General features: G+C 40.5%; 2 protein-coding genes across 10 annotated transcripts in view; one reads left to right on the top strand and one right to left on the bottom strand.

The window, feature by feature from the left end:
- Positions 1–21,589, bottom strand: part of cpne5a (copine Va) — a 98,135-nt gene that overhangs the window by 52,868 nt on the left and 23,678 nt on the right. For 3 of the 8 annotated variants that reach the window (XM_078950693.1, XM_020704604.3, XM_078950691.1), the window contains exons 4-7: positions 10,406–10,509; positions 9,336–9,375; positions 7,733–7,747; positions 7,503–7,579 (exon numbers count right to left, since the gene is read on the bottom strand). In XM_078950693.1, the coding sequence (XP_078806819.1) occupies positions 7,503–7,579; positions 7,733–7,747; positions 9,336–9,375; positions 10,406–10,509 (236 nt within the window). The remainder of the gene's footprint in view (positions 1–7,502; positions 7,580–7,732; positions 7,748–9,335; positions 9,376–10,405; positions 10,510–21,589) is intronic. The other 5 variants (XM_078950694.1, XM_004070683.5, XM_078950692.1 and 2 more) reach the window with 3 other exon arrangements.
- LOC144994110 (uncharacterized) lies at positions 15,262–21,428 on the top strand. Of its 2 annotated transcripts, none has more exons than XM_078950690.1 (2): positions 15,262–18,406; positions 18,533–21,428. In XM_078950690.1, exons 1-2 carry the CDS (start codon positions 15,410–15,412, stop codon positions 21,281–21,283), a joined length of 5,748 nt encoding a protein of 1,915 aa, XP_078806816.1. In that variant the 5' UTR covers positions 15,262–15,409; the 3' UTR covers positions 21,284–21,428. The 2 variants fall into 2 exon arrangements, with proteins under 2 accessions (XP_078806816.1, XP_078806815.1); XM_078950689.1 differs by having other exon boundaries at positions 15,262–21,047; positions 21,111–21,428.

Raw genomic sequence — 21,589 nt, 5'->3', positions numbered from 1 at the left:
TACTTTTTGGAGTCAAGCTTTCTGAGTCAAGGAGAACAGCTCCTCATTTTATTCCTTTAAAGCATTGGCAGCCCCTTCACTAAATCTCTGTTTGAAGCCATAGAGGTCATTTACAGCTCACAAACGTCAACAGCTGCTCGCCTTCAATGCCTGTCAAGTTTTAGATGCTTTAAAAGTGAACATGAAATAAAAAATGTTCAGCATTCAAAAACCTTCAAGCTGTTTTATAAAACCAACACAAAAAGCCCAATATGAGAAATAACGTCAAGCAGAATGTGTTTTTTTTTTTTTTGCTCCAGCAGTGAACTCAGTTGATACCAGAATGTTTTTTGGCCATATTTACTATTTGAATTTTGAATAAACAACTTTGACCTTTCCTTGGTTAATAAACGGATAAAAAAACGAAACCCTTTTAGTAATAATAGATGTTGTTTGTGTTTTTCAACAAATGAACCATTGCTTTCAGGATAATTCTGGGCAATTATAACTTTTCTTTGCCTTCAATGCGGAACTACAATCGTGCAAAGCTTCCCTTTGATCGTACAGGTCATACTTTTGAAAGTACAGCCATTTCGTTTGTGCATCCTGAAGGTTTAATTTTAACAAAGCAGTCCCACTGCACAAGAGATTACATTTGATGTATAAATCAAAATGTGACCAACCTATTAATACTGCCTGTACAACAAGTTACAAAAGGCTGCCATTGAAATGACCGAAAGCAAACAAATCAAGCAAAACCATTTTCTCCCTATTCCATTAACACTTTGTACATATAAAAGGAACAAGGGAACAGATCATTAGCTCTTTTGACAAACGAGTCTTCTCCTAATGGTGGAAATAGTTCAGGTAAGTATTTGATGCAAGTTTTGGTTTTTATTTCATTATTTTTCTACTTCGCTAAACTGTTTTTCCCCATGCATTATTATTATGATTTTTCTTCAGAAAAATAAACATTTCCTCCTTTCACTGTCTCCCAAGGGTGTAGTCAGCCCACCCACAACAGTTACCGTGAATTTGCTCATTTTCAGCCTCAAGCAAAGGGGGCACAGTCACATTGAGATAATAGGTTTAACATGCTAATGTTGTGCAGCGTTCATATGCTCCAGTGTGCGATATAATTCACAAAAAAAGGTTACTGCCATTTATTCAATGAATGTCATTTTCATGTTACCCATAAACAACTGCATCAGGCTCTTTTTGCTGCTGGTTATCACCAGCTACATTACAGCTGTTTAGATCTTCTGAAAAACATGTTTTTTTATGGGCCACATTACTCTCCATTCTCTCCTCCATCATTACAATCACACATGTCTTGTTAAAAAACAGATTGCTACATAAACAGAAAAGTTTGCACTGTGTCAATGATTTCCTTCGATAACTTGCATACCTTCTACTGGTATGCATTTTTATTTTAATAAAGGCAATTAAGAAAAGCCAGTTGGCTTTTTATCTCCAGAACAATGAAGTCAGTTAAAAAAAATATCTCTGTGATGGCAAATAAATTCCTCAGATCAACTCCCACAGCACATTAAACAAACAGATTGAGTAAATATTTATATAAGGAGAGAGTTATGAAGCACGAGGAGAGTTTACACACTCATCAAAGTCCTATTGCTTTTATTTTAAAAGGTTTAATATAAGAAAAACATTCTTTTGTAGCAAACCACTACTTAGATGCACCAGAGGTCTGGCTGTCAGCAGTGATGAGTGTTACTGACCTTTTAAAGAGGAGAAACGGTTATTAGTCTATAAGTTCCTGACATTGATGCTCTCTACAGCTCACCAACACCCACACAAGCCCGGCATGTAGCATTCGCAAGACTAAAAATCTAAAACACACGAACAGAGTGTGTAACTAAGCTTAGCATGCAAAATGCTACAGTAGCTACAAACAACAACAATGTGGAGAAATTATTTTCAGTCAAATGTTATGACATATTTTTATGAAAGATGTTTCTCATTTCCTAAAGACCCACTCCGATCATCTCTTGATCCATTGTACGAGCATTCCCAGTGGTGTTTCAGTTATGAACGTCGTTTTTAGCCAAAATCAAAAAACAGTTGTTTTGAAGGAAACACTTCTGTAGAGCAGCAGATGTTCATTAGAAATTTACCTCTATCTAAGTTGTGGACAGGAATGTTGGCACGGAGTAAGCCCCCATTCCTATTCTTTGTTTTCACTCCCTTCCAATAGCTTACAGCCGCTCACAACCCCAATCTTACCGGTGCGACAGTATCTCAGCTCAGATAACATACATGGATCTTGCTTCTAAATTACAACTACAGTTGCATTTTTTTTGTCTGGCCATTATTTACAATTATTTGAACAAAGAAATACTCAGAAATGCAATTTTGAGCCTAATTTTCTTTATACATTCCCTGCATCATGAGAAATATGCTACAAGAACATGTTAATAACCCCAAAAACATGATTTTCATTGGGGTAGTTCTTTAAAAGTTTGCTTTAGATTCTGAGCTCCCTAAAGATATCTCATGACAGGAATTTACTTCGACTCTGAAATGACTACATAATTGGTCGGCAACGTCCATTCAAGATTGACCAGCGTCTGCTGCTTGATCGAAGCCTGTTACACTCCTCGTTGTCTTGTGATTTTACTTTTTTGAATGCAGTGCTTTAAACTCGAGTGATGTCATTATGTTTAATAAATATAGTCATTTTATTTTAGTATGGTAGTTGAATTATCAAATGATTTAACATGCAAGCCAACGCCTGTTGTCTGGGTTTAAGGACTTTGATTTAATTGCTTGTTTTACCATCTGTGCTTCAGAAAAATCTACTGGGATTTCCATTTTAGAGGAGACTGATAATTGTCATAACAGTCTTCCATTTGTAAATAATGGTTGTCATTGCAGAACAACACTTGACAATTATTTTTGTAAATGGGCATCCGAGATTTATGAATAGCAAAGGCCTCTTTAAGATGACAGCTAATGCCTTCCTTTTGTAATCACTATTGTTATACATACTTAAGTAAATGTTTTAGAAAAACGTTTAATTACTTAAATGTGTTTATTTAACATGATCTGGAGGGATTTGTTTCAGCTTCATGGCAATAAATTTACTTTATTGTTTTGAGTTTTAGATGACGTTTTATTTCAAGACAGGATGACACTGGTGATCAAAGATGAAAACCTGATGGACTTTCTCCCTTATTTTGGATCAACACGTGTAACAAACATTTGGGAAAAGAAATGAGATTTCTCAAGCATGCAAAATCTTTTTTTCTGCATGAGTAAAACTAACAATCAAAGTTGTAGTTTCTTTCCATTTGTGCAGCTAGTTTCATAACATGCTGTGGTCAATTTAGGATATATCTGAAGGACCCAAAAGTTTTTTGTTTTTTTATCAGTTTGTTTAGTCAGTTGCCAGAATTGATCCGTTGTTTAGCTTATGTGACAGACTTTGCAAAGCACAGGTTTTCTTTACGTGTCAGAACCAACATCCCTGCTACAGATGAAGTTCCTGGTTCAGGAAGAAAAAAAAAACTCTCATCTCGTCTTTATTTTGCATCCAGTTCTGAGCCGTCTGGAGCCTTTAACCACATTACTTTGCTGATGTTCACAAAAAAGCTTCCAACATTTTTGTGTTGTCAACCACCTCAAGCTAGGGTTAGGGTAAAACATAATAAACTTTAAAAATCACCACAGGCTTGCGTAATTTCTATTGGCTGGCTCAAACAAAACCCTTGTGATGAGAGAAAAGACATTTTCCAAAAGTCAGAAAGCAAAAAAAAAATGGAGAGGGACCTGACTGCAGACAAGATGGCGCCTGACATCATTAGCTGCAAGCAGAAATTATAAAACTTACCCTAACCATAACCCAATAGTGTTGAGAATTGTAGAAAAAACTTTTTAATAAAGCTTAAATCAGGTAAAGCAGTAACTGTTAGGGTCGTCATTTAAAATAAAGTATTTTTCCAGCAATACAGGAGGACATCCAGTTCTGGACATTGTTGTCTGCTGCCAGGTCTTCTTGGAGAAATGTGATGCAAGATCAAATATTTTAAAACACAGCCTTACGTTATTTTGAAACAGTCAAGTCCCACATGGAGGGTATAAAACACAAATAAAATGGGGCTTCAGTTAGAAGCTGCTCTTTTAATGTCAATGCCCACATTGTTTGATTCTGTGTGTTTGTTATGAATTAATGTGCATTGTTCTTCTTGTCTATTTTCCTGGTTTTACTTTTGCTGGGTCTTCTTACCAGGTCACCATTGTAAATGAATATTTGTTTTCAACTGATCCACCTGGTAAAATAAAGGCTGGATGGCTCAGTTGGGTGCATGTAGGACTGGCGCATCTGAAACCAGAGGGTGGAATGAGCTTCATCCAGTGCGGGCCCTTAGGCAAAACCCTTTGCACTACTGCCTAACTATGTAGCCATAAGAGGGCCCAAGTCTGGGTCAAAATTCAGAGTTGTGTCAGGAAGGGCATCCGACGTTAAAAATCTCAGCCAAAACCACCTGTGCAAATCAGTGAAAGCTAACTCGCTGTGGCAACCCCTGAGTGGATATGCCAGAAAGTGAAAATGGGCATCACTTAGAATGAGGATACTGTACATGGAGATTTCTGTCACAGCCCACAGTGACGCAATACTATCACACCTCTTCTGGAAATAATCTAAATCAACTCAATTTAAGCATAAATCAACCTTTTCAGTATCAGGTTTGGGAAAAGGATTACCAAGCATGATTTTACCAATCAAATTATGTGTTTGTTTAGACAAACTCAAACAGTTTGGAAACTGGATTATGTGATGTTTTTATTATCTTTTTTTCAGACAAAAATGTGCTTTTTAGTCAACTAATAGAACTAATAGTCAAGAACAATTAGTTCTTTGTTTTGGTAAGCATTTGTAATTTTAAATTTAAATCACTAGTTTTATAAAAAATTCATTTTCATCACCAAGCAAATTGGCCTTAGGAATGCAAATTGGCTAAATGAATAATTCAAATTAGGTTGATTTAGAAATAAAATGGAGCAGTGACCTTATGGATCAAATTAATTCTACAAAGTTGGCAGTGACAGCCAGTTCTGTTTATGTTGAGGCAGGTTTTGAAACTGTCACTAAATCACCTCCTATGGAATTCTACAGTTTAGGTTGCATTTGTTTATAACAAGGTTGTCTTTAAGACTTTTTTTGCATTCATCAGTTGAAGAAAATATAATGTTTTTTCAATGAGTCACATAATAATAAGAGAAGCATTGCATGATCCAAAGACTTTTAGATTTGATCCAATTCCAGTGTTGACATCAACACAACACACTGTGCAGCCCCAATGGACACCATGAAAGACACAGAGATGGAGGTTCAGTGTAGCTTGGAGTACAGTGAGGAGAAAAGAGGTCAAGCAAAAAAAAAAAAAAAATCTGGTTGATAGAAGAAAAGAGGAATAAATGAAAGATGAGCTGTGGAAAAGAGTGAAACGGGCACTGATGTGCCTTTTAAGCAGGTCATTTGATGCAGTGTGCCTTTGGAAAGCATATTTAAGCATGACTAACAGATTTCCTCAGTCTCTGCAAAGCGCAGCTCAAAGTCACATGCGGAGAGGCTCTGTCAAAGAAAAGATGCATGACAAAGAAATAGAGCAAGGGGCTCCATGGGCAATTGTCTGTCTCACAGGGTGAGAAGAACACGTGATTGTTACTGCAGGCAATTTGAAAGGAAAGTGTATTTTATAATTAAATTAATCTGCTGCATAAGAGCAACATAAAATTACAGTTTATTCATGGTAAATGGCGTTTACTTATATAGCGCTTTCTACCCTCTTTCGAAGGCCCAAAGCGCTTTACAGTCACAGTCCCATTCACCCATGCACACACACATTCACACACTGATGGCGGCTACGCTGCCGAACACTGGCGCCAACCTACCACCAGAGGCAAGGCGGGGTTCAGTGTCTTGCCCAAGGACACTTCGACACATGGGCGTGCAAGGCGGGAATCGAACCTGCAATATTATGATCATGGGTCGACCGCCCTACTGCTGCACCACGGCCGCTCATGTTTCTTTCAAAAGTAACTAAAGAATTTGACTTTTCATACAATCTGGTGTGAAATGCGAACTAAAAAAGTCAGCCTTGACGCTCTTAGCAGTTATCAAGGTGCCTTGTTGATGCTGCAGAATCAATACTATTTACCATGTTGTCTGCTTGGCACAGCTGATAATGCCAGCTTCCTTTAAAGTCCACTTTCTTGCATGCTGGTGAGCACAGCCTCCTTTTCATTCATATTCCACATGAAGAAACCTCTATAATCAAGACCACAAGTCCTTGGCAGAGTTCATGGTCAACAACAAAGTCATGCTGTTCACAGCAAGAAATACAAAAGCCCTGTGCTCTTAAGCCACTCTCACTCTCAAAAAAGACACAACACGTCGAGCCAGCCACAGATTTGTAGCTTCAAAGTATCGTAACTCCCAATTTACATCAAAGTAAAGCTTATAGCACTGTGTGTCCTGTGCTGACTTCAATATATTTTATGTGCTGAACAGGCTCCATGAATTAAGAGAGTCTTTGGTCATGTTCAATTGCCCACTACCATTCAAGCATCTGGACCTAATCTTGCAAAATAATATCCAATATGTACAACTGCTGGGGAAGACATGCTCCTCGTGATCTCATCTCCTCTAGAATGAATGGAATTTTTATCTTTTAATAATATCAGAAAATTGTGCTTGCAAACTTGAATTTGTTCGCTCACTGAGTGACTTTCCTTCTTCTCACTGTACATAAAGCTCACATGGGTCAACCCTCGTACGGGTGCTGCAGGTTTTTGGGTTGTCCGGGCCAGTAGAGGATTATAGAGAGGAGGGGCTGCATCTTTAGAGGCGCGCAGGTGTGTATTGGAGTTCCCGTGAGGCTCGTGCGTCCACCCCATAAAAATGGAACGTACTGTTATTGTGCAATAAGTGCATCGTGAAACATTTGTGAGGATAGTTTAAACTACACGTAGGGGTGATGCTGTCACACTGTGCCTTTTAAGCAACATCCAGACCCTAGTGAGGTGTGCACACTGGCTCCTACTTACCGTGCACAATGCTGCATGCTTAGGCTGTGCACGTGATATTTGGGTGCTTGTGAGATGCCCATAGGACACAGACAAATTATTCTCTGATTGTCTCATGTATTCTTTTTCTAACAGCGCACTTATCACTTGAATTGCACTAAGCCTCATGTGCATTGCGCAGGATACGGGGGAGGTGAAAAAATGAAAAATTCTAAAATTAGTTTAACAATCCTGCATCTCACCAACTTGCCCTTACGCCTGTCGCAAGTGCAGAATGCCTGTAGCAAAAAAGGTACATGAATATTTTTCCCTTACAGGCTCACCAGGTTTCGTGCTAGCCACCTGCATGCCACACACACATTTGCCCCTTTTTTCTCCCGCAAACAGCCCATATCCACCCATAAGGGCAGTTGTTACTAAGGGTTAAACAGTCAAAGCTTCAGGGCAAATGCAAAAGAAAAATGGACACCCACCCAAGCGGTTTCTCCAAACGACTGGCAGGTGAGCCCACAATCTCTCCCAGTGTGCAGTAAACCTGACCCAGGAAATCCTGCCATGGGAAGGAGGGCATAAAGTAGGATGGAGAGAAGACAGGGCCATTCAAGTGGATCACAGGAGGGCAACAAGGTGAGTCAGTGAGGACTTCAACACTGGTATATGCATTGTACAGTTATATATTATGACGTCTGAGGCAAGCACGTACGTTCAAGTCGGTGGGCTTCCAGGAAGGAGGAGAAGGTAAGAGAGAGAAAAGAAGGCAGAGAAAGACCAGGCAGCAGCAGTGACACAACAGAGCATATCATGGAACAAAAGACACTTGACTCAAATACCAGACTGTCATCACCCATGAGAAGGAAAGACGGACAAAAGTGGATTTGTGAAAGCGCAGATTCACACAGAAGGAATGACAGAGTGGTAGTCTCAAAGGAGGAGAAAAGTAAAGTCAAAATGTGCAAGAGAGCAAACGTGATGGAGGCAGAAGCATGAGCAACCCAATGCAAAGACACAATTATAAAAAAAAAAATCATCACAAAATGAGGATAACAGGCAATAAATGACATCAAATAAGAGATTTGGTCATATGCAAACCAAGTCAGTAAATTAGACCCACACTGCATGTTTTTTTAATCAAAGCTTTCAGCATATCTGAAGCATACATCCACTCTGATGAGACGCTTTTAGGGATGTATGCTTTACAATAGGGGTGTAACGATTCATTTTAACAACGATTCAAACAAGATCTTAATTTGTGGTGGACGATACGATTCATAGTCAATATTAGTTTTTTTTCTTTTTTTGAATAATCTGATCAAGGAGATCTTTAGCCAAAAATTCAACCAGTGTGACTCAAGAGATAAATACCTGCACAGTGCAGGTGAAGTTTTCCAGATTCCTTGCATTTCTTGAAGGATAATCAAGTGTAAATTAAATATGTGTACAAACAAACAAGTAAACAACAATTAATGGCAAATCCATTCACATTTTAGATTCAGAAAGTTCAGACGACTGTTGTTTTTCCACATCAAAATAATACAAATGGAACATTATTAGAACATTCTACCACACTGTATGGTCACATGTCTTTGCAAAGATTCAGATGTGTTTCCACACATTGGACTGGAACGATAGCTTGAGCATTTTTTGCTGCCATCACGTTGTTGTCTGCTGTGATGGTCCTAGGTCATTTTTATGTTATAGTCAAATAAACCTACAATTTCTTAATCCAAATGGTATTTTCAAATATCAGTTATAATTGATGTATTTCTTTTAAAATGTTATAGGTCGATTTGATTAATAACTACCCTCAGACAGATGGATCTGGTTGGATAATAGGAATATAAATCGATTCATCGATTAATTGATTAATCGTTTCACCCCTACTTTACAATGAAGCAGCGTATTTGTTGAAACAGAATGCCATTAGGAAAAAATGCATTCACACTGGTGTGAAAAACTGTGTCAGGTATTGGGAATAAAATTTGAAAACTACATACAAGACGGGGAAATATGCTGAAAACCTTTGATAGTGAGGGTAAAGCATATGCAAATCAAACCTTTATTACCATTACTCTGGGGCAAGAAGGACTCCCTAAAAAAAGTCCATTGCTGCTAAGGAAAAACTGAGATTTTGTCAGTTTAATCAACCTATTTTAACTTGAAATAATGTTGAACAACTCCGTGCTACAATCTTTGATTTGCATAGAACCGAAACACCAGAGGCATGCACTGATAATTCAGAGATTAAGCTGAATTCCTCATCTGCATATGATAAAATGAAAAATGAAAATTAATAAAAAGATACTTACATGTTTTCCCAGATCTGGACTTTTAGAATCAATATCATATCTGAAATCACAAAAGAAACCACAAAAGCTGATGTGTGGGCAACAAAAACGAATACACCACAAATATCCCGACTGAAGGAAATTGCCTGAGAGGTGATATTACCTCAGAGGGGCAAATAGGAGGTGTTCAGTGAAAAATGGGTCAGCAGTAATCTGACAGTTTGCCAAGTAAATTATTCTATAGTTTATGGATGCAATTTTGATACACCACCAGGGGGGACATATTGAAACTGCTCATCAATGCAGACAAAGTTTTCAGAAGACAAACTTGATGTAAAAGTAATTAAACCTGAGCGCACCCAAGCTCCCAACTCTGTGATAAAATAAAGATGTAAATGAGTAACACTAATTGCAAGGGGATCCGCTCTCTCCTTTCCTGTTCCGGTGTTGCATCATAAAAGCATGTTGAATGAATTCATTAAGAGTCTAAAAACCCTCTGAGACCTCCACCTCAGCTCTGGATGCACCTGCTAAGTCCGCTAGAGACTTCATGCTTGAGGGGTATAGATTTTTCTTTCCACCTACTGGAAGATGTGAAGAGTAGAGAATTACACTGAGTTTGTGCAGGGAGAAATTGAATTGAAGCTGCACCTTCCTGACCCCCTCCCTTGTCTGGCCTTTTTCAGCAGAGAAAGGTGGAACAAGGGGCTTGTGGAACTGCATTTCAGACATTTGCTTTGCAGCAGATTAAGGATAAAACATTGATATGAAATATTTCTACCACTTATACCACTTCCCCTTCCTAATATAAATGACTTCTGACACACAGCACCAATGAATAATTCCTCAGGAGAGATATGAGCCACTTACAAGGAGGAGGAAATGGGGGGAAAAAAGGCAAACAGAAAGAAAATGAAAGGCAGGAACAGGGATGAAAAGACATAAAGGGGACACGGGAGACTGATGAAAAAGTCACCTAACGTAAAAAATAAAAAAGATTGGAAGACTATAAGGGGGCAGTTCTTCTGATCCACACACACAGACACCTCAGTATGTGTCCTCAGGGACTTAGATCAAACAGAATAACTCACACGTCAAAGCGCAGATTCTGCTTCTCCTCAAAGAAGTAGTCCAGGATGTACTTCCTGACAAAGTCTGGGTTCAGTGTGTTTTTTATCACCTCTGTTCTGCCAAACTGGATCAGTACCAAGAGAAAGAGAAAGACAAGAAAGGTATTACAGCAGAGCTTTTTTACGGTGGCCCTGGAGTGCAAATCACACCAACAAATAAACAAAACCCGATTAAAGATCACAGTGACAGATTAAAAAGAAAAACATACATCTTAAAAAAACATTGCATTTTAGAAATCAAAATAAACTTTTCAGAAACCAAAATACAATGCCCCAAAGTACCTACCAGAAAAGGGTAGGAACTATGGGACATTGCTGATTGGATGATGATGTTTGTCCATTATTTACATGAAGTGATAATGAATATGAATACAACTTTTTTAAGTATGCAGACTTTGAAGACATTTGAAAAAACTCAAACATCACCCAATCATGTCACATAATGCCTATACCTTTTCCATTTTCTTATTGTGTCTTGTTTTTAACATTACATTTTGTTTCCTGGAAATTACTTTTGTTTTCCAAAATGTTTCATTTTTATTTCATTTAATTTTTTGGAATTTTTGCTTTGATTTCTAAAATGCAATATTTTTTGTTAAAATGTGTTGTGCTTTATTAACGGCCGATGTGATGTGGGGTCATCTAAGATAGCACAAGGGTCAACCCTTGTGCTATCTTAGATGACCCCACCCTTACATTGACGTGTTCTCCCTACCATGACAAAGGTGGAAAAAGGTGGAAAGATTTCATGTAATCCATGGACACCAGTGAAGATCACAAATCATTGAAGAAAAAAGGTTCAGAGCACTGTCTAGTGGGTCTAGATGACCCAACTCCCAATGTTAAAGTGCCTATGATAGCACAAGGGTTACAACATTTTTAATGTTGAGTGATTTCTTTGTGTTATTTGCACTTCAGGGCCACCGTAACTTTCAGTCGACACACAGTGCAGTTGTGCATGTGCAGAGCGTCGCTCCATCTTGTTGATCATCAGTGGACAACTGCATGAGTTTGTGGAGTCTGCTGAGATTACATTTTATTAAGACGTCTCCACCTTCTCTGACCCAAACTTATGCTATCTGTCATAAACAACATAACTGCAGATGCTGATTTTACTGAGTGCCTTTTTCAAAGTTTCATTTAATTGATGCTACATTCACACAACCGTCTTCTTGCCTGACACTTCAAAATAGACCCTGGAAAATAATAAGAGAAAGGTAAACAGAAAAAATGCTGACTTTGAAAAGAAAACTTTCATTACGTAGATTAGGAATATATTGTTAGTGTGCTCATGGATGGACTAAATAGATCATTTCGTTATATTAAAATTTCCACATTTTTATTTTCCACAACATTATTTGTAATAAAATGAATAATTCAAAGTTTTTAGAGTTGGTGTTAAACCTCATAAATAAAATATTCTACATTAAACTGTTATCACAAATAAAGTAATAATAATAGCAATGAGGTGGCATACTGGAAGAATAAAGATTGAGAATTGCAAATTCACAAACTGGTGAAAAATATGAAAGTAATATAACCGTCACCCCAATGTGTAGAATGCTGTTGGATATCATTGTCCAAATCAATTTATGATGAAGACTTGTGTGAAGAGCTGCATCAGCTCTTTCTACTGTCAGAGAATGGAAGGTCCTAATTCCAGCTGAAATCTCCTGTGGAAACTGAAGCCTATTTTTTAAGGGAAGATGCTGAGTGTTCCAGCGGGTGGTCTGTAGCAAATTCCCTTTTGTTCCAGGCCTCAGCAAAGGCTGAAATGATCACCAAAGCACTGCTCAGCCATGCAAGGAAAGCACAGCCCTCATCTCCCTGCATACCTCCTACCTTGGCAAGTAAATGGCTGAGCCATAAACCAAGGTTGCAGGGGAATACAAACGTAAGATATCTTAACGAAGATCTGGGCACAGTGGGTCTGCACTCCATCCCCTTTTGATAACACTAACGAGAAAAAGTGTGAGCTCTAGTGCTGGAAAATGCATCTCAGTAATAGATTACAGCCTAGGAGTCTGAAGAGGAAAGCTTAGGCTTTATGTGAATCCAGAGTTTAGATGGTGTCAGCTGCTTAGGTGAGGGAATGAATGGCGGTGTGAATAACTGGAAAGAAATGTAAACTTTTTTTTTATTAAAGATTTTACAATGTTTGTTTTTTTTCTGACAAATATAAGTATGCAGTAACACATGGATACTCAGAGGAGTTGGACTTGAAGCGGAGAATTGAATGTGTCCTTAACTAAATCGTCTTTGTACAATAGAGAATGTGTATGAGACAAAAAAAAAACAGAGGGTGAGTTTGATCCGTAAAAGAGTGAACGGATTAATACTGTTGATGGCACAGTGAAGGGCACTTCAACCAGCCATATCCACTCCCAGGACAACCAGAATGCATTACCAGACAGAGAGGCAGAAGTGGCGCTCAGCTTTATCAGCGCTCCACAGCTTGACTCCATTGCTTAGCCAGCTAACATCAGCTCTGAAGACACCACAGAAAAATTTAGGCTTTACCAACACTTTCTGCTATTGAGGAAGGGCACTGCAACCAGCACTGACAGATGTGAGTTTTGTCTGAGAGTGCTGCTTCTAGCCTGTTTGCGTCTCAATCTGTAAATTATTTCCTCTTTTAAGAAGTAAAACTGACAGTTGACATGAAAAGAAGCTTGCTTCCCCTCCTGACATAACCGTTTACTGGTAGTTGTGTTTGGTTTGTGACTTTAGCTATTGTAAATGATGCCATCAGTCCTACTCAAATAATCTTTTAATCTATTTTAAGAGAGTTCCCAGGGGTCTTTTAATGACGATTTAGCCTTTTTTTTTTGTCAAAACCAGAAAACCTGTTTTGTTTTTTCTGACAGTTTCTGCAGAATGGCACTAGCTCATTAGAAACCACTTCTGAGCACTGGGCAGAACTACAGGCGCAAAGTTAGCCTGGTCTCATTTCCCATCATCCCTTTGTTTACACTCTCTTCAGCTAGCTTACAGTCCCTCACAACTCCTACCTCACATTATCGCTGCAACAAAAATGGCAAGCAATACTGGAGCTATCCAGAAGTACAGTTTTGAGTCAGATGTCAGCTCAGATGAGGAAAACAAAGACCTTCATGGATCTGTTTGTCTACTAGTGGATGCATCAGAATGGAGCAGAGCAGGGAGCTTGTGTTCTACTGCTACAAGATTTGTCCGGCGTCATTTTTTCATCTGCTCCTAATTCCCAACGAATAAAATAATACTCAGAAATGCAATTTTAACCTTAATTTTCTTTATTTATAACCTCTATCGTCAGAAAAATGCTACAAGAACGTGTTAAAAACACCAAAAACGCAATTTTCATTAGAGTGGGTCTAACAGGTGTTTTGTTTTGTTGGTTTTTTTTCAGGGCGATTTTCCCACTTAAACATGATGGTTAAAATCATACAGATACATTCTTTACATTAGATTAGGTTCATCCAGGCTTAAACTGCTTTGTACTCATCTGTTTCTACATTGCACACTCATTTTTTTTATGATTTCCATTGCTAAGCTTGACATTGATTGTTCTGGGTTAACATGCTGACAGCTGACACGTCACCTGCCAGCACCTCCGCTTCAGAGCCTTCATGTATTTTGGTTGGTAAGCTTGTTAATAAAGAGAAAGTGAGCATTTTCTTCCCAGTATGAAATCTCAAGCACAGCAAACACAGTCAGCACATTTGTACATCACCCCAAAAATACAGCAACTCCAATGGAATTGGATAAATGAACACCTCTTTGTCTTCATAGCTTTAGAATTAATGGATAGTTTATTATTCTTGCTGAGCTTCTTTCTAAGCTACAGCAACACGTTTGTTTTTTCAAAGACAAATGTGTAAATCTATTCACCAACAACAAATAAGTTAGTATTTTTTAATGGTTTACTTATTAAATTATGTTTGAGTTGCAACTTTAAAAAAAAAACATGTATGCATTTCTTAAAATCTTTTATTATTTTCATTGGAAATGGAATGGGCAGATTTACTGGCATTAAAGCAGACTGTTAAACTGCATGACCAGAGTCCTTAGAGCCCATTCCCAAAGTCTTAAAAATGCATGAGTTTCGTTACATAACAAGTAAGCACACTTCTTAGGCTAAATTGTTTCTGTATTTGCTTTGCCATGCTGCAGTTTTAAGAGGAGCTTGTGAATATTGTGAGGACTGGAGCCATTAGACTTCTCCTTTTCCAACCCTGAGCACTAACACTCTGATTTTGCATGTTGGGTTCCATTCTTCTGGTCTCTGAGAGTTCCAGACCAGGGTTTTCAAAACCATTGATAAACATTTTATTTCTCTTGAAACAGGCAGCTATGCTTAGGACTGAAGATTGATTCATGACATATCACTCACTCTCTGCTCCTAGGGGCTATGCTGCTGCTTCAAACATTCTGCAAACTGACTCATGTCTGGTATTTTTGGCTTTGTGGGGATCCCAGCTGTTAGTATTTCTTCATTTTACTCACATTTAGCTGCTGTTTCTGTTTCTTCTGGGTCACGTTTTCCTTCTTTTTTGACGTATTTGTTCTAAATGTTCTGAGACAGGAATACAGGAAGATAAGTGTGGGAAATAGAGATTTTTTTATTTATAAGTTGGACAAGATAATGTGGAAGCTAAGCTCCCCACAACAGTTTTGTTTTGTTAATTGTGCAAAACACCTTGCATGTTGTGCATCTTTAAGACGCCACTAGGTGGCGCTTGCAAAATTCTGAGAAGAGAGAGAGTTTTTCTGAGAAAGAACAGCACGTTAACAGGGTCCGTGGCTGGTGAGCTAAAAACGAAAAAGGAAGTGCAGTTGCCTTTTCATGTCGGTGGACTAATAAACAACTGAATTCTATCAAGCGGCCTCCTCATCTCTTTCAAGAGTGCAACAAAATTTGGTAGCAGAGGATGGTTCAGCGGTGCATGGACAGCCTGTGAGTCGGACCGAAGGGAAAGGAGCACGATGGAGTTGGAGCAGCTACAGGACAAGCTAAGTGAAGCCTTGGTGCAGCTACAGCCTGAGCAGCTACAGAAGGTATGCTCTTTTGCGAAGATCGACCCGGGACTGTTATCCAAAAAGCACACGCTGATAAGATTGATAAGTGAAGAAGTAGAAAAAATTGTTGAAAGCGAAGAGGAGGATACCACGTGCGCTTTTCTGCTTAAGCTAATCAGCTATGCTAATGAGGCTAAGCCAGCCACGCTGCAGCCTTCCCCGCCACCGCAGCTTCAAACCGCAGACACAAGTCATGATCATGCTGAAGCTCTTTTGAGTTTACAAAAGCAATATGCGGTTCTGCAGGAAAGTTTCGTAGAGTCAACTAAGCGGATTGAAGCAGAAATGGCCAAATTAACAATGAGAGGGGCAGGCCAAGCACAAAGTCACCCGAGTCTGACGCAGCACGTGGTCCCCCCAGCTCCTACTCTGCCTGAAGTGAGCATTAGAAAAGAGTTTCGGATTAATGGCCAGATCGGAGAGCGGGGACAAAAGGACAAATTGTCTTATTCAAACCTCATCCACCAGATTGACATGGGTTTAAAGAAAAATCACAGTGAGGCTGATATCATTGAAGCGGTTGTCAGAGCAGTGAGTCCTGGTCTCAGCTTGCGTGATATGCTGGAGATAAAGTCAGACCTCACCCTCTCACAGTTGCAGACAATCCTGCGTGGACATTATAAAGAGGACAGTTCCACTGATCTTTACAATTGCTTGATCAATCTCACCCAAGAATGTAATGAGTCACCACAGAACTTTTTGTTTCGGGCCATTGAATTAAAAGAAAGACTGTTGCTAGCATCAAAAGAGCCTGGTGCAGAAGAACAGTACAGCCCCGAGTTGATTCAGAGAAAGTTCCTGAGGGCTGTGGAAACTGGACTGTTAAGTGCTGATATAAAATATCAACTAAAGCGCTACTTGGAGGATCCAGCTGTTACTGATGAGCACCTGATAGCCAAAATAAATGCAGCTGCTAGTCTTGAATGGGAAAGAAAGCAAAAGTTCAAAAAGCACGTCAGAGAACCCAGGGTCAAAGAAGTCAGAGTGGAAGCCCAAGCAGGTCCAGAGACGGCAGTGGCCAGTGTGAGTAGCCGACCATGTCCTACAATGACAAAAGGTAAAACGCCTGAAATGCCAAATGCAACACGCACGGAATCAGAGCTTCTTGACATGGTAACACAGCTTAAAGGGGAAATGGAAGAGATAAAGAAAGCCATTCGTGAGTCTCCCCGAGCCCCTTTTCATTTCAGAACCAACAGGAAAAGAGGGTGCAAGAGCTGTCAGGCTGCAAACAATGGAGAGCAATGCGACCACTGTTTCAAATGTGGGAGGAGTGGCCATTTGTCACGGGACTGTAGATCTGGAAAAACACAAGGTAAAGGGCCAGTAAACATGGCTGCTAGCACTGTCATCACCAGACCTACACAAGCTGAGACACAAGAGCTTTACCAGCTAGTAACAGACAGCATTCAGAAATTAGAGGCAAGGTTGGCAGCTAAAACAGAGTCAACTCCGGATAAAGAAACCATTAGTGTCAATCTACTGTCCCCAAATCGCAGATCACAGCTTCTCAACCTGATTGGGAAAAAATATGTGATTTCCTGCTCACTTAATGATGTGGAAACAAAAGCTTTGTGGGACACAGGATCGCAGGTCTGCCTCATAAATGAGACTTGGAGACAACGCAACATGCCAAACACAACAGTCAGGGATCTAATAGAGTTAGTTGGTCCAGATATGTTGGATGGGAGGGCAGTAAACCAGACACCAATTCCATTTTCCGGGTGGGTGGAGGTTACTTTTAAACTTCCAACAGACACTTGTTCGAAAATCGAGCTGCTTGTCCCAGTGTTAGTGGCATCCGGAGTGGGAGTGGCGGAGCAACCCATAATTGGATTTAATGTGATTGAACAGGTCCTTAAGATGGGCATAGAACCTCCTGATGCAATCAGTGATGCAGTCAGCACCGCCTTTTCCTTTGATTGTAAAAAGACTGAAGTTTTCTTAAAAGTGATGCAAAATGGAGAGGATGGCTTGGGAGAAGGCATTGTAAAATTGGGTTGTGACACAGTGACTGTTCCTGCTGGCCAAACTAAAACAGTAAAGTGTTTTGTCCGAACTGGCACCCTTACAGACGCACAGGATGTACTGTTTGAGCCGAGCCAACACACTCAATTACCAGAGGGGTTACAGGTGCAGAAGGGGGTAGTAAGGTTAAAAAGAGGAAAACGGGCAGCAGTAACGATTCCAATTACAAACAGTACAACTTATGACATTCGGCTGCCAGGTAAAACCATTTTTGGGCAAACGCAAAGACTCAAGGTCATCTACCCTGCAGAAATGAGACCCACTACGGTAGGGCAGGTTGGGACAAACACAGTAAACTCAAAGGCGGAAAACGGAGAAGGCAAAGAAACAGACCTCACTGAAAAGGAGCCGGTGGACGCCTGGGAACCTCCGGTTCCCCTGGATCACCTTTCTCCAGCCGAGAAAGACAAAGTCAAACAGCTTTTAAGGGAGGAGAGAGATGCTTTTGCACGTGATGAGTATGATGTAGGTACAATTCCCTCTCTGCAGTTGAAAATAAGACTGAACGACCCCACCCCTGTTAAAAAGACATACATTTCAGTCCCCAAGCCACTTCATAAAGAAGTAAAAGAATACTTGGAAGATCTGTTAAACAGGGGTTGGATAACCAAATCAAAGTCATCTTACTCAAGTCCCATTGTCTGTGTGCGGAAAAAAGATGGGGGCCTTCGCCTGTGCTGTGACTTCAGGGAGCTAAACAAAAAGTCAATACCCGATCGCCACCCTATTCCCCGCATACAGGACATGTTAAACAGTCTGAAGGGAAGTGCCTGGTTCTCAGTCCTCGATCAAGGCAAGGCATATCACCAGGGCTTCCTGGAAGAATCCAGCCGTCCCCTCACTGCATTTATTACGCCCTGGGGTCTCTTCGAATGGGTAAGAATTCCCTTCGGTTTGTCCTCAGCTCCAGCAGCATTCCAGAGATCAATGGAGGAGTGTTTGTGGGGGTTGAGGGATGATATCTGTCTGCCTTACCTCGATGATAATCTTGTTCATTCACAGACTTTTGATGATCATCTGCGGGATCTAAGAGACGTCCTACACCGATACAAAAGCCACGGAGTGAAGTTGACTCCTCGTAAATGTGAGGTTTTCAAAAAAAAGGTACGTTTTCTTGGCAAGTTAGTCACAGAAGAAGGCTATACTATGGACCCTGCAGATGTTGCCCCTGTGCAAGCCCTGAAACACAATCAGCCCACAACAGTAGGAGAGTTAAGGAAGCTGTTAGGTTTTGTTTCATATTACCGCAGTTATATACCTAACTTCTCCCGAATAGCAAAGCCTTTATATGACCTCCTGAGTAATGACAAAATGGGCACAATAAAACAAAAACCCAAGAAACAAAGTAACTTTGGGCAGTTGGCCTCATCACACAAAATCAACTGGTCTTCTGAACATCAGAGAGTTTTGTGCCAACTCATTGACTTTCTCTCCCAGCCTCCAGTGTTGGGTTACCCAGACTTTGAGGAGCCATTTATTGTCCACTGTGATGCTTCCCAAGAAGGGCTAGGAGCGGTGCTATACCAGCGACAAAATGGAAAACTTGTGGTGATAGCGTACGGCTCCAGAAGTCTAACTGCCCCAGAGAAAAATTATCACCTCCATTCTGGGAAGTTGGAATTCCTTGCACTGAAATGGGCCATAAGTGAGAGGTTTAGGGATTTTCTGTATTATTCCCCACCATTTACAGTTTATACAGACAATAATCCTCTCACCTATGTGCTCTCCACGGCGAAGTTAAATGCCACAACACAGAGGTGGGTTGCGGAGTTAGCCGATTTTCAGTTTGTGATTAAGTACCGGCCCGGAAAAGCAAACAGGGATGCAGATGGCCTCTCACGAATGCCACTAGATATGGAGCAGTATATGAGCAAATGCATACAGGATGTTCACCCAGATGTAATACAGTGTGTGGTGCAGGCGGTCAGTGTAAAGTCTCAAAATAACGAGCCATGGCTTTGTCCAGTGACCATTTCTTCTCTCATCAGTGAAACAGAGCAAGCAGTCACTTCCATTGCTGAACTTCCAAAAACAGTCTTGAGAAGGGCTCAAGAAGAAGATGCAGTCCTAGGAGATGTTGTGCGCTATGTGGAGTCAAATCAATGGCCAAAAAGTGGAAAACGTCTTAATAGCAAAGTTGCAGCATTATTTAGAGAAAAACACAAACTAAAAAAAGGTGAGGATGGGCTAATTTACAGACAGACTGCATCCCGCACCCAGCTGCTGTTGCCTCAGAAGTATCACAAGCTAGTTTATAAGGAGCTTCACGAAAAGATGGGTCACTTAGGGGTGGAGAGAGTCATGAATCTAATCAGAGAGCGATTTTACTGGGCTAACATGCAGAAAGATGTAACACATTACATCACAAAGGTGTGCAGCTGTTTAAAAAACAAGCGTCCCAACAGGCCCACAAGAGCCCCTTTGACTAACATCATCACCACCTACCCCTTTGAGCTAGTCTCTGTGGACTTCCTGCATCTGGAAAGATGCAAAGGCGGTTATGAGTATATTCTGGTTTTAATGGACCATTTTACACGTTTTGCTCAAGCCTACCCCTGCCGCAACAAAGCCGCCCACACTGCCGCTGAGAAGATCTTTGGAGACTTTGCACTCAGGTTTGGGTTCCCCACCCGTCTCCACCACGATCAGGGAAAAGAGTTCCAAAATAAACTGTTTGCAAAGTTACAGGAGTATAGTGGTGTCCAGGGGTCCAGAACAACTCCCTACCACCCACAAGGAAATGGGCAGGTGGAGCGGTTTAACCGCACTTTGTTGGCTATGCTCAGAAACCTGCCAGAAGCAGACAAGGCTGATTGGAAGTCGTCTCTTGCCAAGGTGGTTCATTCCTATAACTGCACCAGGAGTGAGGCAACGGGATATGCACCCTATTACCTTTTGTTCGGCCGCAGCCCAAAGCTCCCAATCGATCTAATGTTTGGTCTAGAAACCAGAGAACAGAGTTCATCTCAACAGGACTACGCAGAAAAATGGAGAGCTAAAATGGCTGAAGCTTATAGGCTAGCCTCAAAGTCAGCTCAAAAGGAAGCCATGAGAGGAAAAGCCCTGTACGACAGAAGGACATATGGTGCAGAATTGCTTCCTGGCTCCAGAGTGCTTGTTAGAAACCTAACAGAAAAAGGAGGGCCAGGAAAACTAAGATCATTCTGGGAACATCGAGTTCATGTAGTAACCCAAAGGAAGCACCAAGACACCCCAGTGTATGAAATTAAACCTGAAAATGGCAAAGGACGCACCCGGGTAATGCACAGAAATTTACTCTTGCCATGTGACTTTCTCCCGCTGGACACAGAAGACTCTCAACAAGAAAAAATGAGAAAGAAAAGATACACTCAAGAACATCAGGTGAACACTCGAGAGAGCTCAGCTGATGAAGAAGAGGATGAAGAGTGCTGGCGTGCGATTAGCGGACTGCCAGCTGGAAGGGATACACGCAGCCGCCTTCAACTCAGAGCTGAAGCGCCAGTGTTTCACCCCTACAACAAAAGAAGTCAAGAGAGTGAGAACAGCGACTCAGATGAAGATGCAGGACCACTGGAGCCTGATGATGCAATGGCTCCAGGTGACCCAGCTGAGAAAGATGAGGTCCAGGCAGAGGTGCCGTTTGAGTCCAGTTCCAGTGACCAGGAAGATCCTCCCTACAACTCTGTGAAACAGTATCCTTTCCGACAAAGAAAAAAAAGACAAGTGTTTACCTATGATAAATTAGGTCTGCCTAGCACTTCATATGTTTAAGTGTAAAAATGAAGTGTAACAAATAGGCTATGTTAAAGAAAAAAAAAAACATTAAGTTAATGAATAGTTGTAATGTTAAACTTATTCTAATATTGACCAATATTTGTTATGTTTAGAAAAAAAAAAGATTTTAGTATGTTTGATTACCAGGCAAAAGAGCCACATGTGGGTTACACTGGTAGGTTATTTCTATGTTGAGTGCCTTACTCTCAGGAAAGATGCAGATACCCTCTGTTGGTGGTTGGTGTAGGAGACTGTCATCGTGCACAAAGGCATCTTCTACAGACATGCAGCATGGAAAAAAAG

The sequence above is a fragment of the Oryzias latipes genome, chromosome 7 (assembly GCF_053564925.1).
Source record: "Oryzias latipes strain Hd-rR chromosome 7, Olatipes_Hd-rR_3.1".
Lineage (NCBI taxonomy): Eukaryota > Metazoa > Chordata > Actinopteri > Beloniformes > Adrianichthyidae > Oryzias > Oryzias latipes.
This window is presented reverse-complemented; position numbering and strand designations above follow the sequence as displayed.

Excerpts from the sequence above, each read along its gene's own strand:
- LOC144994110 (XM_078950689.1), top strand. The coding sequence starts at position 15,410 with ATGGAGTTGGAGCAGCTACAGGACAAGCTAAGTGAAGCCTTGGTGCAG. Across the intron at positions 21,048-21,110 it reads CAACAAAAGAAGTCAAGAGA|GTGACCCAGCTGAGAAAGAT; the intron begins GTGAGAACAGCG and ends CAATGGCTCCAG.